Consider the following 13,613-nt stretch of genomic DNA (forward strand, 5'->3'; position numbering starts at 1 on the left):
CTGTATACATAATATATATCCTCTGATAAAATAACGTGACACGAGGCACTCCTAAGGCAGGAATATGTCTAACATTTATATTCTAGTAATATATTTATAAGAATAATAAGCATACATATATATTAGTAAAATCAGTCGTATTTCGGGGGTTATTTTGTATTTAAAATAAATCTGTTTCGGAAAACAGTTTTATTGAGATAGTTTATTTTGAGATTGCAATAATATCGTTGTTTTTCATAGTAATCGAGATTAAATTTCTAATTATTATCATGTTTGATTCAATAAATCAGCTGCGAACTCGCAAGAATTGCTTATTTGAGCTTAAATTAAAACAACAAATAATCTTAAATATTATGCACTACAGTTTTAGGTCCGTCGACCGAATACAACATTTAATTTATTAATGAAATAATCAGCTGCAGAAAATACCGGAACGATGCAAACTATGTCAAGTGACGTAACGAGTACACATAACTTATTCTAGCTGCACGACACACAGAAGCTTAGGTATTTAAATAAATAAACAAATGGAGCGCTAAAGAGCATTAACAGTTGGTAGGAATAATATGTTGGCAACACAGACGTTCTATGTTTTTCTTCTTTAATGCACGTTGTCCTTATCAAAATTGACTGGCTCTCATTGTCGTTCCTCTTACAATCTATCGCTTATGATAGGTCTTTGTCGACATTTTTGCGTCTTTTTTTGTGCATAATATAAACGGAATTGTAAATGATTCTATACATATAATTAGTGAGAGCGCATGATGCGTGCCTTTTCAAATAATTAGTCGATCTAAGAGCCCTGAGATTTTCAGCAAATAGTTTCATTAGATGCTTAAATTCTCACACAGACGTCAAACTAAGCGAGAGCCAGTTCCGTCCTAACTTCAGAATACAACCCAACACCAAAATACTGATGCTCTTTAGATGTCCATTTGTTCATATCTTCAATCTTCCACTTAGACAGGTCCCAGCAGAGCGACCAGGGCCCGCTTGTAGTCTCCGGAGGTCTCGCCCTGCTGTCGTGTCGCAGAACAAACATGGCGTTACCAAGTAGTTCCGTGTTTCGTCAACAGATGGCGTTGTTTTCAAGGAAGAGGTGCCGATGTGCATGCGCCGTGCGGAAAGAAAAACGCGACATGATTAGTATATTGTGCGGTTTTGAAGACTCGTTACCAAAAACATAAATAAATAGTTGTAGTAAGTTTTTTGGGTATTGGTACGAGTCTTGGAAATTGTGGGTTATTTACTCATTTATAGAGAGTAGGTACATAGCATGATATAGCTAATAAATATTACAAATGCATAAATATAACTGCTACAAGCATGATGACATGCTTAACTACTTTTTTCATCCGACGCTTTGAGCTACACTAAGTATGAAGCAGCTTTTAATTATTAGAGTATCTTAATATCTTTATTCAAATAAGATACTATTTTATCTTATATGGGACCATCATATATTTTTTTTAATATAATATATCAAAAATAGCACATAGTTCTCACCTCCTTTCCGATTCACGTTGGCAAAGAGAGTTACAAAAATGTGAAAATATATTAAACCACATTACAAACAACATAAAAGTAATGATTCAAGTTTATCAAAATAACATTGAAAGCAAAAATATTCCTATAATACTCTATTGTAAATTAAATAATGAAGTGTCTTTAGAAAAAATAAAGGTACGTAAATAATTATTCTGTTTCTTAACTTTTAGAAATAAGTAATTCCATGCTTTAATTCATCTTAAAATGTATAGTCAAAGCATTACTTTCATGCTCATAATGTTCTGCAATAAGTGTTTAAAAAGAATATTAATGATATTTCGATAGCTTTAAGCTTAGACATGGATGGATATTACTGCATTTTGGAACAAATTGAGCTATCTATAGTTAATTGCCAAAGATAAACATTTATATTCTTCTTAAAACACATAATAAATAGTAAATAATAATTGCCGATCACCATATTCTTGTGAAATGTTTGTAACTGCCAGAAGGCTTTAATGGCATTCCTGACGAATTTATGTAGCAGCTAAATGTTCAAAGATGCAAAGTAAAAGATGCAGTGCAGTTCTCTAGGGTTTGTGTGATAAGGTCAAGCATCCGAGCATTACATAGGGGCAGCAGGGGATATTATATGAGTTATTATATATATATTTGGACTGGTTTGGAAGGATGTGGCAATTTTTTAAAATAATTGAATTTACTTGTTTATTGAATAAGTTTTCGACTTCATTAGATTTCAAGCAACGCATGCTACTTCCGTCATAAAATTATAGTGTAGTGTTTTATGCCGTAACCTTATCGAAGTTTCGCTCACTTCATAAAATATCAACGGAATGATTTTTAATTTTTACTTCCTCAGAAACCATGGGCCTTAATTCTTCTAACACGCACAAAGCAACACTTCCAAACCAGTCCCCAACAATTAATCACAACCCCCCACCGCCCCACCATTCACCCTTACATACCGACAGATCACTGTGGAGGGTCTTATCATACAGCCTCTCGTACTCCGTCTTGATGCTGCCCAGATCTATCTCAGCCCTCGACACCACAATCCTGACCAGGGTCTGGTCTTCCGTGCCAGCACCCTGCATGGCATTCCGGAGCCTCGCCGCGAACCACGCGGGAGCATTTTCGACGCACTCCACTGAAATAAAAATGAGGATTACGTACCTTGATCTCGCTTTCCAAGGTTTTATCGTATAATCGTTCGTATTCGGACTTGATGGCTCCAAGGTCGATCTCGGAGCGGCTGACGAGGATCCTGATGAGAGTTCTGTCGTCTGTGCCGAGGCCTTGCATCGATTTCCGCAGTCGGGTCGCGAACCATGCTGATGCGTTCTCCACGCATTCCACTGAAAGTCGCGGCGGGTACGGTTAGTGATTAGCGGGTAAGATTGTTTGAAGAGTCTTGTTTGTGGTTTCTTCTGGTGCCCGTAGGAATCGTAAAATATGCTATTATACCATATCTCAAACCAGATGAGATTTTTTGGTGTCATAACCAGAAAGCTCCGTGCATTTAGACATAGGTATCGGGATATTACCTGAAATAATGTTGTGGGGCGCCACCTATTAATTCCACTAAAATGTAATTAAAAAATAAAGTTATAAGCCAAAGAAATTTGGACAAAAATGTGCGAATTAAAAAGTTCATCTCGTCGTCCTATTATGAATAAATTATGAAAAAGTTAACCGACCGATAGCAGAGAGGGCTTCCTTCAGCTCTCCTCCTATCTCAGCCTTGATGGCCTGCTCGATGGTGCGGCCGGAGATGTTCTTGTACTCCTCGAAGATTTGACGCAGCTGCGCGAAGCTCTCGTGGGCCAGGATCTGAAGATATATGAGATGGTTTGTGATTTTGGGGGGTATTTTTGTATTAATCATGTAACACAAGAGTTCGTTTTGAAATTAATCGAAGTTCGTGAGGATTTCTTGAAGTATAAACTTGAACTTTCAGCAGAAAAATGGAAGTAACAGAAAAAAAACCGAAGAAATTGACCTGTCCTTATTTTAATTCTAAAGACAAAACAAAAGTTTTTGAACTAGCTTTCTAATGCAAAAGGGAGCTTGTTTTTTGTTCAACCTAATTATAAAGATAAATTTTAAAATAGACCCCCAAGGACATTTTCCCCCCATCAATACCCCTAATTTTAGCTTAACCAACTCACCCGGTTAAACACCTCCTCATCAGTCCCCCACTTGGCTTCCCCCGCGTCGTACAGCGCCTGTGCATCCTCCCGCGCCTTCTCCGCGTCGACGCCGACCTCGTCGTCCCGCGCCCCCTGGCGGACGGCAGACTAATGTTTATACGTAGTAGGGATTCTGGAGAGCCCTTGGGTGGGGCGATCAGTGGTTTTGTGTGTTTTGTTTGTATTTATATGTAGCAAGTACTTCTATAATTATGTAGTAGGCCATGATATGTACTTGTTATAGTTTAGGTGGGAATAAAGTTTGTAGGATTTGATTAGGTAAAACTCTGTTACTGTACCTACTAACGAAAAAGGTTATTATATATTAAGAATAGCTTTCGTTAAACATCTAACCAAATGACTGAAATATAGTGTAATTTGGTCGCGCATTACTTTAAAAGAACTTGAATTTAATTTTTTGAGACGTAAATAAATAAAAAATATTGCTATTCAGAATCAACACAAAATTAAAAGATATTTTTTCGACCAACGTAGTGGACATATTAGGACCAGATTTCCAAACTAGAGTAGGTATTTTTAATAACAATGTCTGCACATTTACAACAATAAATTCCAATATATTCGAATCGACTTGCCACTTGCCAGACAGTCGACCAGACGTAGAGCATTAATAAAACACAATAAATATTAATGTGACCGACGCGACGTCAACTGAAAGCCAAATAACCGCGAAACTTAATACCTACCTTCATATCACATGACCGTTCTACTAAGTCAATTTTCAATAAGATTTTATGGACCAAACGAGTATTTAAAACCGAGATAGCAGCGAATTTCAAAAGTAAAGTAATGAATAACAAGTGTTCATATAATCATCGGCAAGGATATTGAGCCCTGACCTTCACCTACGCAGAATTGATTTATTGGTTTATTGCCATAAGTGTACAGTGCGCAATGCGATCCCCACTCTTCCGCCGAGAGCTCATTATCCGTGCCGATAACTATACGCAATTGTTTTTTTTTTTTCATAATTTTAACGAACGTTACAATTTTGCAGTGGCAATCAAATAAATCGATCTCAGTGGCGTGCACTTGGAGAGGCCTATGTCCAGCAGTGGACTGCGATAGGCTGATGATGATGATGATGAATCAAATAAACCACTTTTAAATCACAACTGCAAAGGCTTTCTATAAAGTAATCAATATTACATTAACCTTGGAAACACATGCAAACTCCACCACACATGACACACGAATACTAAGAACATTAAATATTTGTACAAAATAATCAATAAGTGATATTTTCATACAAAACACAACACACTGATCACGCCAAGCCAAGGTCACTATGTATTCAGCGAAAGCGAAGACCAAAGAAAATTAATGGTGCGTGCACATTTTAAGGGGTAAAACTTAGTTTAGGGGAAAAAAGGGCAAAGTCAAAACTCAATCAGGAGTAAGTATATGTAAACTTAAACTTTGTAGTACATTAAAATTTACTAATTTTACAACTAGTAGGTACAGCATCTTGAAAAAATACAAAGGATTTATAAATCCTTTACCTATACACGTTAATTAATCCATTGTGTAAAAGATTTAAATAGTCAATTGAAAACCTGGTTATGGGGGTAATAAAATCATCATCGATTCGATACATATAATTTATCAGATATGAGTGCTTTTTGGAATCCGTGTTGAAATTACAAGCTAAGTTATTATTGACTAAAAAGCGTTAAGTGCAAAAGATACACTGCCAAAGCTTCGTCTAATTACAATCACTTAATTAATCACTATTGTTATGTTAGTTTTCTTTGAAATACATCTAACATGCACATATACTTTTATCTTGTGTAAAGCCATTTGGATAAAAATAATTCCTAGTTAATAAGTTGATAACTAAATAAGGAGTATTCACGCCACTAAGATTGCAAACAATGGCCCCCATGGTATTATAGTCACGCAATTTACCAAAGTTCTTACTTCAGTTAATACTTATACCAAAAAAAATACTATAAAAGAAAATTATTTAAAGGCAAAGGTTATCCCTTTTTTAAATATTTTATTTATTTATATTAGCTAGAAAATCTTGGAATCCTAATGTGACCCACTTCCCGGTCTTCGATTAGGATGAAATTTTGCACACGCTCTGAGTTCTGATGACAATACATGACTAGCTAAGAAACGTTGCAAAAAGCGTGCTTTTTATTTTCCTAAACTATTTGTTTGAAAATCACTTACAAGGTCCCATTCATACCCTATTTCTAAGTTAATTAACAGCAAGTACTACAAAATACATGCATATAAAGTCTTATAACAAAGCACTCACAGTCACGATGAGGGTGAGCAGTCTTCGGAAGTCGCCTGACGTTTCCGAGCACATGTGCTCAGCTAGAGGACGGTCGTACACTGCGGAGAATAGTTAGTATAATTGTTTGTGTTATTGATTAACACATATTGTTATTGATGAACACGTAAAACATATAATTTTTTGGAAGTTTGGTAATAAAAATGGTTAATACCACAATACAGCCGCTAAAAACAACCTGTAATCTGGCTGGAGGAATTGAAAGGTGCTACCTTAAAGAGCAAAACTTTTATTTTACTTTTATAAACTTTTATAAACTTTCATACGGTCGTAATAAAGTATGTGTCTGATATTATAGCGAAACCCTTAAGTCATATACTTAATGCTTGTATTAGCACAGGTGTGTATCCAGATAAATTAAAGATAGTTGTGATAAAACCGCTTTTTAAAAAGAATAATAAGGAAGAAATGTCAAACTATAGGCCCGTGGCATTAATTCCTATATTTTCAAAGATATTTGAAAAAATTATATATGAATCTATTTATTCATTCATATCTAAAAATAATATATTATGCCAGGAACAAAAAGGATTCCGTAAAGACAAAAATATAAATATGGCAATATTTGATTTCTTAAAAGTTGTCATGAATAACATTGATAAGAAAAATCCCGTATGTTCAATATTTACAGATATGTCAAAGGCATTTGACTGCGTAAAATATGAAACTCTGTTAAATAAACTTCACAGCTACGGTATAAGAGGCAACGTTTTAAATTTAATTAAATCATACCTCACTGATCGCAAACAACACACAGAATTAACTAGAGTATGTACTAAAACAAAACGGGAGATCAAATATCTATCAGACTGTAGAGTCACTAAATTTGGAGTACCACAAGGTAGCGTGCTTGGCCCATTACTATTCCTGCTTTACATAAACGACTTACCTGCTAATGTTCATCAACCTACGACATTATTCGCGGACGATAGTACTGTAACAATTGAATGCGGTGATAAAAGAAACTATGAGAAAGAAATAAATGACTCACTTAAATCGTTAATACATTGGCTGAATAAAAACAATCTTATAATAAATTTACAAAAAACTAAAGTCATGCATTTTTACCAAAGAAAACTTCCTGATAGTGTAGAGACTAAATATAAAGACCAAACAATAGATACAACCAGTGTGACTAAATTTTTAGGCATTAATATAGATGACAGATTGACATGGCGTCCTCATGCAGAATATTTATCCCAGAAACTAGCCAAAAATGCTTTCGTGCTTTATAACTTGTCAAAAAAGGTCAATTTAAATACGTTAGTATCCGCGTATCATGGATTAGTAGCTTCCGTACTAAGATATGGTATAATATTCTGGGGTAATTGTAGTGAAAGAGAGCGTATATTTAAAGCTCAAAAGCGATGCATTCGTTCAATGACCGGTCTCAAGTCTACGGAAAGTTGTTTACCACAATTCAAAGCATTAAAAATCCTAACCTTTCCATCTCTATATATATTGGAAGTAGCGCTATTTGTAAAAACAAATCAACACCTATTTACATCACTGACTGAAGTTAGGAAACGTGCCGGACCAATGAGGTCGCAATATAAAGATAAGCTGTATACCGGGGGACACAAAACCGCTTTACTAAAAAAGAATATTCTACATATGGGCCCTCAGATATACAATAAACTTCCGCAAAAATTAAAAGAGTTACCGACAAAATTATTTAAAAAATCTTTAGTTAAAATTTTACAGGACAGATATGCTACTACAACATTAACGATTTCCTAAATGATGAATTAGATTAAAATTTGTTACTGTAAATAGTAAATTATGAGTTTATTGTAGAGTTTACTTTTGAAATTTAATGTAAGTCTTATTTAGTTTTTTATTTTGTATTCATTAAGTTTTTTTTTTTTTTCTATTTAGAATTTTTTGTATTTTAGTTTTGTCGATTTTTATTTTTATTTAGAGTTTGGGTAGAATTTTAACTTAAAAATGTGTAATATTATAAGTTTTTAATATAATTAAGTTAAATTGTCAACGTCAACAAATACTTTGCATGCCGTAAGGCGAAATGTATTGAGACAATATAAATTAATTTACCACCATATCTGTAACATACATTTTCAGCAAATAAACGATTTCTATTTCTATTTCGCTAGTTTATCAAGAGATACAGGTTTATCCTTTTGGCATCACAGACCACCTTTAAGTTGTCTTTTATTATTCTAAACCTAAAGGTCGCCACAATTCCTCGCTCACAATTCTTCAGCACTAATTAATTCATCGAAAATGTAACCAATATTCGTCTATTCTATTCCAATATATCCAGTTGGTAGAACATCTCCCATAGCAAATATATCAGTTAAATGACAACAAAAATAAAATAATGTAGGAATTTTATAATAAACGTGCAATACTCACTCCTCTCATAAGCTTCAACGATAGCCGCAATCTCCTGCTTAGTCCTCGTGCACAGGATCTCCACCAGCGTGTGCTCGTCCGTGCCCAGCCCGTCCATGCACTTGTGCAGCTCCTTGCACAGGTACTCCTCGGGGGGCAGCATGAGTGCCACTATGACGTCCTCGAAGTGACCGCCGAGTTCGGATTTTAGGTCCTCGATTATGTCCTAGGTTGAAAGTTGAAGAAGTTATTAAATCATGTTGGATAACTTCAATGCTGTTACATACTTCAGCGGCATTTAAACATGTCATTCTTATTTAGCTTAGAACACTTATAAAAATATCGCGAGGTAGAAGTTAGCAGAAGTCTGCTAATTTCATAGTGCATTCTGACTTTAAAGTTTATCATAATCATTTCATCAACCTCTAAGACCTTAACCGACTGACCCTCACTCAGCTGAGTCATCCACCTACTCGAAGATTACTGGCTACCTACTATCCTACCATTTTTTGCAGAACTGCCGCAGAATGTCATTACCTACATGTCATCAAGTTATCCCTACTTTATAGTAGAACACCTAATTATTGTGTAACAAAAACCCTATTAGTTTACCTGATGATTCATCATCTCACAATTCACCTTGACCTTGAGTAAACTTAAAAAACACAATTACCGAAACAAACACCATCATTGTGGCATGGTACACCAAGAGGCATGACTAATGACGGCGCTCTGACCTTGATACTTTATTACGTGTATCGAGGGTACTGTCAACTTCAAAAGTAAACTGTGTTGTAAACAACTATGTTGGGGTCGGCTTTTATGATTACCGGATGCAGCTGAGAACCAGTGTTTTACAAGGAGGAACTGCCTATCTGACCCCCTCAACCCAGTTACTCGGGCAACCTAATACCCCTTGTTTAGACTGGTGTCAGACTTACTGACTTCTGACTACCCGTAACGACTGCCAAGGATCTAATATGACAGTCGGGATCTACAGTTAATAGTGCCCTCCGAAACACAGCTTCAAACGTAGCCGAACGAATCTACATTTTCAAAATTTCTAAACACTGTGTCGTTGATAACTTACTAGAGTATTCACGCTTTTTTGATGTTTATGATGTTAAATATAAGTTTTGCCGTGTATGTCGTAAGAAATTATGATCCTTTACGTTGTAAGACACTTGTGAAAACATTCAATTGTTCAGCTGCTTTTGACGCTGACCGTCCGTACCGTCGGCTCATGTAAGATGCATGACAATTTTAAATAGCCCGTTCAAAATAATCGATATAGGAGACTTTACGAAAAGTAAGCTTCTTTATTACACTCTGGACTGAGTCCAGAATATTGTTTGTGCTAGATACTAGAATGGATACTATTTTTACAGTACTGATATAACAATGGCCAGAAACTTTTATAGAACGACGAAAAACCTCTGTTTTTTGGGGAGCAGGGAAGAAATTCACAACAGTTGGAAATATAATATTATTCATGCTAGTGATAAGTGGTAGGCACTCTGGACAAGATTTAATCTACTTTTTATGCGGTTAATTCGTGATAAGTTATAAAACGCATGCTACTCTTATAATGTGTTTCATAATCTTGTAATGTAGTCATTTTATTCGATGAGTCATAAAATCTCAGCTGTTCTCACGACTTTATCTTGTGATTAATCATTGATAATTACAAGAGTATCACAGAAGTTAATATTAGCATAACTACTGGCACAAAAGTAATAAATAATGGCTTTTGCTTGATAACTTGTTGAGCGACATTAAAAACGAAACAAAAGACAGTCTTTCTTTCTAGATTTGTTACATTTAATTTAAATCTACATAATTAAACCCAATTTTATTTGAAACTATAAAGATTTCGAAATACCTAGAAAAAAACGGTCGAAATAAAAGTAAAAATAATTAAATTGTCAAGTGAAAGTGAGAAATAACATCGTTATTTGCATCATTACAGTAGCTGTGACGCGTTATTGCTCACTACAATCTATTGCTATTAGCATAGTGAATCTTGTAATATAATTAAACTATGATCTAGAGCTAGAACATAAAACAATTTCTGCGTCATGTTCTGTGAAGAGCGATAAATGATAAAATAATGATTTACACTCATCTCGTTTAAATATTTAATAACTTATATTGAACAGAATTTGATTTTTTGGAATCGTCGCAAGATACAGAATACCGCCAAGGCAAGGCACACACACTCTGGACATTTGGAATAGAATAACTAGACAAACAAATAACTAGAATTCAGATAACAATGGACCAATACCATCTTACCTGTTACGTGTATTATTCGCCTCCTTGATAATATTATGAATGACGATTTCATTGACATTTGGTAAAAGGATTAATGGTAATCTTAATACTTGTTCTCTAAGCTCTGGAAGCAGTTCCTTCGAGACACAGTCAAAAGCAAGTATTTAATAAACGTACCCTCCCATACTCATGGGTGAAAGCCTTAGAGATGGCCTGACGCTGAGCGTTGGAGCGCGTGGTCAGGATATCAATGATGGCTTGCTCATCAGTTCCGAAGCCCTTCATGGCAGCCCGGAGCGCCGCCGCATCTTCCGTCGCGTTGAAGTTCGGTACTCCCACTATCGTTGGATCACGCTACGGAGGAAAGTTTGTGTTTTATATTGGATGATGATTTAGAGCGAGGCCCCGTTGGTGGCAAGTGTAACTTTCGTGTTCGATTCTTGGGTAAATAGCTTTTTTGGTTTTAGAAACCTCTATAATTCAAGCCCAAGCAGTGGTTATCCGTAGTTGAGAGAGTACGTGAAGACGGCGACCAAGTAGCAGTTGTTGTTATAATTCCGCGTCAGAGGCCGAATTTGACGAAACTGTGACACTAGGGCTTGTTAGGACATTAGTCCTGCAGTTCATTCGGTAAAAAGAAGTACTAGAAAAAGTCTCTTTAAAGGTTTGAAATATACTTTGATATATTAAACTATAGAGTTGGCGCTAGATAGGTGTAAATGGAAGGAGCTGCACCAACAAGAGCTGGGCTCTTAAATTAATGATGATGATATTAGACTCATTAACAATCAAACAAAACTAAAGTCATTTGTTTTTGGGAAAATAAGGAGTGGTGCATATTATCTTAATATTCAATTAACATTATTAAATGAGGCAGACTGAATACATTAACCTATTTAATGACCGCCACACCTTGTTGTATGAAAATATGACCCTGGGGACCTTGATTCAAATTCCTTTATGATTTTATGTTTATGTCTTTTTATATTTATTAAATAATAGATTAATGTGTGAGGTAAACCTGTTTATTAGTCTTTCAGTTCAGACAATAGAGATGACGAAAAATTAAGAGAACCAATGCAAAAGTGACCCATAAAATGGCTTTTATTATTTTTTAAACTCTATATTTAAATATTCAATCTTTGGTGCATATATCAGGTCAAATGGTTGATAATGTGACTAACAGTATACTACCACAGTGGTCATTGGTACAGTCACACACATATTACATTATACACATACTTTAATGAAGGAATATGAATGAATCACTTCATTCATATGCAACTGGCATCTACAATTACAGTAACTGGTTTCACAATGCGGATGGAATGTTAAGTTCTTATAGGAATACTAGTTGTGATAAATTCTTTGTACAAATATATAGAAAACTAGCAGTTTTCCCACAGTTTTACCTGCGTCCCACGGTAACTACTGCCCGTACCAGGATAAAATATAGCCTATGTTATTCATGGATGGTGAAAGAATAGCTTTCGAATGGTGAAAGAATTTTTAAAAACGGTCCAGTAGCTTTTAAGCCTATTCATTACAAACAAACAATCAAAGTTATCCTCTTTATAATATTAGTAAAGCTAGTATATGTAGATATTTATTTAAAATCTAGCTTGTCTTATATTTATTGGATTTTCTTGATACAGTTATTTGTCTAACCTGTTGTGAGATAAAAATGAGAAATCTCTCAGTACAGTAGCTACTTTCACTTCTTGGTAATTTAAGTAATACACCACTATTTTTATAACAGTTTATGTAATAAGAGAACATCTTTTTAAATGTTATAACTAAAAATATTTTCTCTTTAATATGGTTTATTATAAATTAAATTTCTCAAGTAATTTAATGTTGGTGACTATAAAAATAAGAAGAGTTATGCCACTAATTATATTTATTATAGGCTACTAGTCATTATAAAAATTAAGAGTTCAGGGTTACAGAAAACAGGTTGTAGTCTTATTAATTTTTAACTCAGGGCCAAAGCATGTACATACCTACTTTATATTTACTTATACATATAAATATAAAAGACAACAAAGGGAGGCTTATCAGGAAAATGGACCATTTTCCTCAACATGCAAAGATAATAAGGAAAGGAGAAACTAACTAACATCTTTTATGGGCCTATATTTCAAATCGGCAACTTGTTTACTAGCCGAAATTCTTCGGGTCAAGGCTACCATTCCTCCCCTGCGCCCTATTTCGTAGTCTGATGTCATCGCGACCCGCCCTACGCCTACAGCTACCAGGAAATAACTCATCAAGCTCATTAAGCAATCGAATACTCACTTGGAACACCATCTTAGCTAGTTGACGTAGCGTTTCTTGATCACAAAAAAACTATGTAACGACCCGAATAAGATGCAAATAAGTCTCTTATCAGATCTTTCACAGTTGCAATTCACAAGTTATCTGAAAATAAAAATGGGTTATTGTAATTATGAAAACCTCCATTACCGGGTACGGACTTTATATCGTGATTTAATAGAATAAAAATGTGTAATAAAAAAATAACAACCTCCCCGCGCGGCGTTTTTTGGAAAACTGATTTGACGTGACGTGACGTCTTTTCTTAAATGTCAAACGCAAATGACAAATACCGCTTGACAGCTTGGTAAGCTAGAGATGCTACTACTTATAGTCTGACTAACCTTGGGATTAATATATTAGATAGTCGACTATTTTGGGACGGTTAAGTGAAATGACCGACGGTGAAGAAATACAGGAATATTTGAGTCGTCAACTAGCGGTACGATTTCTCCATGGTCCAACTGCAATTGTTTGGGATCTGAATAGCATGAGAAGCAAGAAAAAATTAAAATTAAAAGCCAAGGTGTAAACCATTTCCTGTTTCAGATTAGACTAGAACCCAAAGGATAGTAAAGAGAAGGCAGGTGGCTTATGATCCAGGATAAATAAAAACACTGGTTATTTCTAAATGTCTTTAATAT

At 35.0% G+C, this 13,613-nt stretch overlaps 1 protein-coding gene across 6 annotated transcripts; it reads right to left on the reverse strand.

The window, feature by feature from the left end:
* Positions 1–198: 198 nt before the first annotated feature.
* On the reverse strand, positions 199–13,299 carry LOC110383145 (annexin B10). Of its 6 annotated transcripts, none has more exons than XM_021343925.3 (9): positions 13,181–13,299; positions 12,952–13,074; positions 10,831–11,007; positions 8,401–8,605; positions 5,986–6,065; positions 3,678–3,791; positions 3,207–3,339; positions 2,475–2,656; positions 199–1,016 (listed from the first exon to the last, which is right to left on the reverse strand). In XM_021343925.3, the coding sequence occupies exons 2-9, from the start codon at positions 12,961–12,963 to the stop codon at positions 960–962; spliced, it is 960 nt and encodes a 319-aa protein (XP_021199600.3). In that variant the 5' UTR covers positions 12,964–13,074; positions 13,181–13,299; the 3' UTR covers positions 199–959. The 6 variants fall into 6 exon arrangements, with proteins under 6 accessions (XP_021199600.3, XP_021199589.3, XP_021199593.3 ...); XM_021343914.3 differs by having other exon boundaries at positions 199–1,019; XM_021343918.3 differs by lacking the exon at positions 2,475–2,656 and adding an exon at positions 2,683–2,864.
* Positions 13,300–13,613: the final 314 nt, after the last annotated feature.

This window comes from Helicoverpa armigera, chromosome 8 (genome assembly GCF_030705265.1).
Source record: "Helicoverpa armigera isolate CAAS_96S chromosome 8, ASM3070526v1, whole genome shotgun sequence".
Lineage (NCBI taxonomy): Eukaryota > Metazoa > Arthropoda > Insecta > Lepidoptera > Noctuidae > Helicoverpa > Helicoverpa armigera.

Excerpts from the sequence above, each read along its gene's own strand:
- LOC110383145 (XM_021343889.3), bottom strand. Across the intron at positions 3,340-3,677 it reads ATGAGGAGGTGTTTAACCGG|ATCCTGGCCCACGAGAGCTT; the intron begins GTGAGTTGGTTA and ends ATATATCTTCAG. Across the intron at positions 2,657-3,206 it reads GGAAGCCCTCTCTGCTATCG|TGGAGTGCGTCGAAAATGCT; the intron begins GTCGGTTAACTT and ends TTTTTATTTCAG.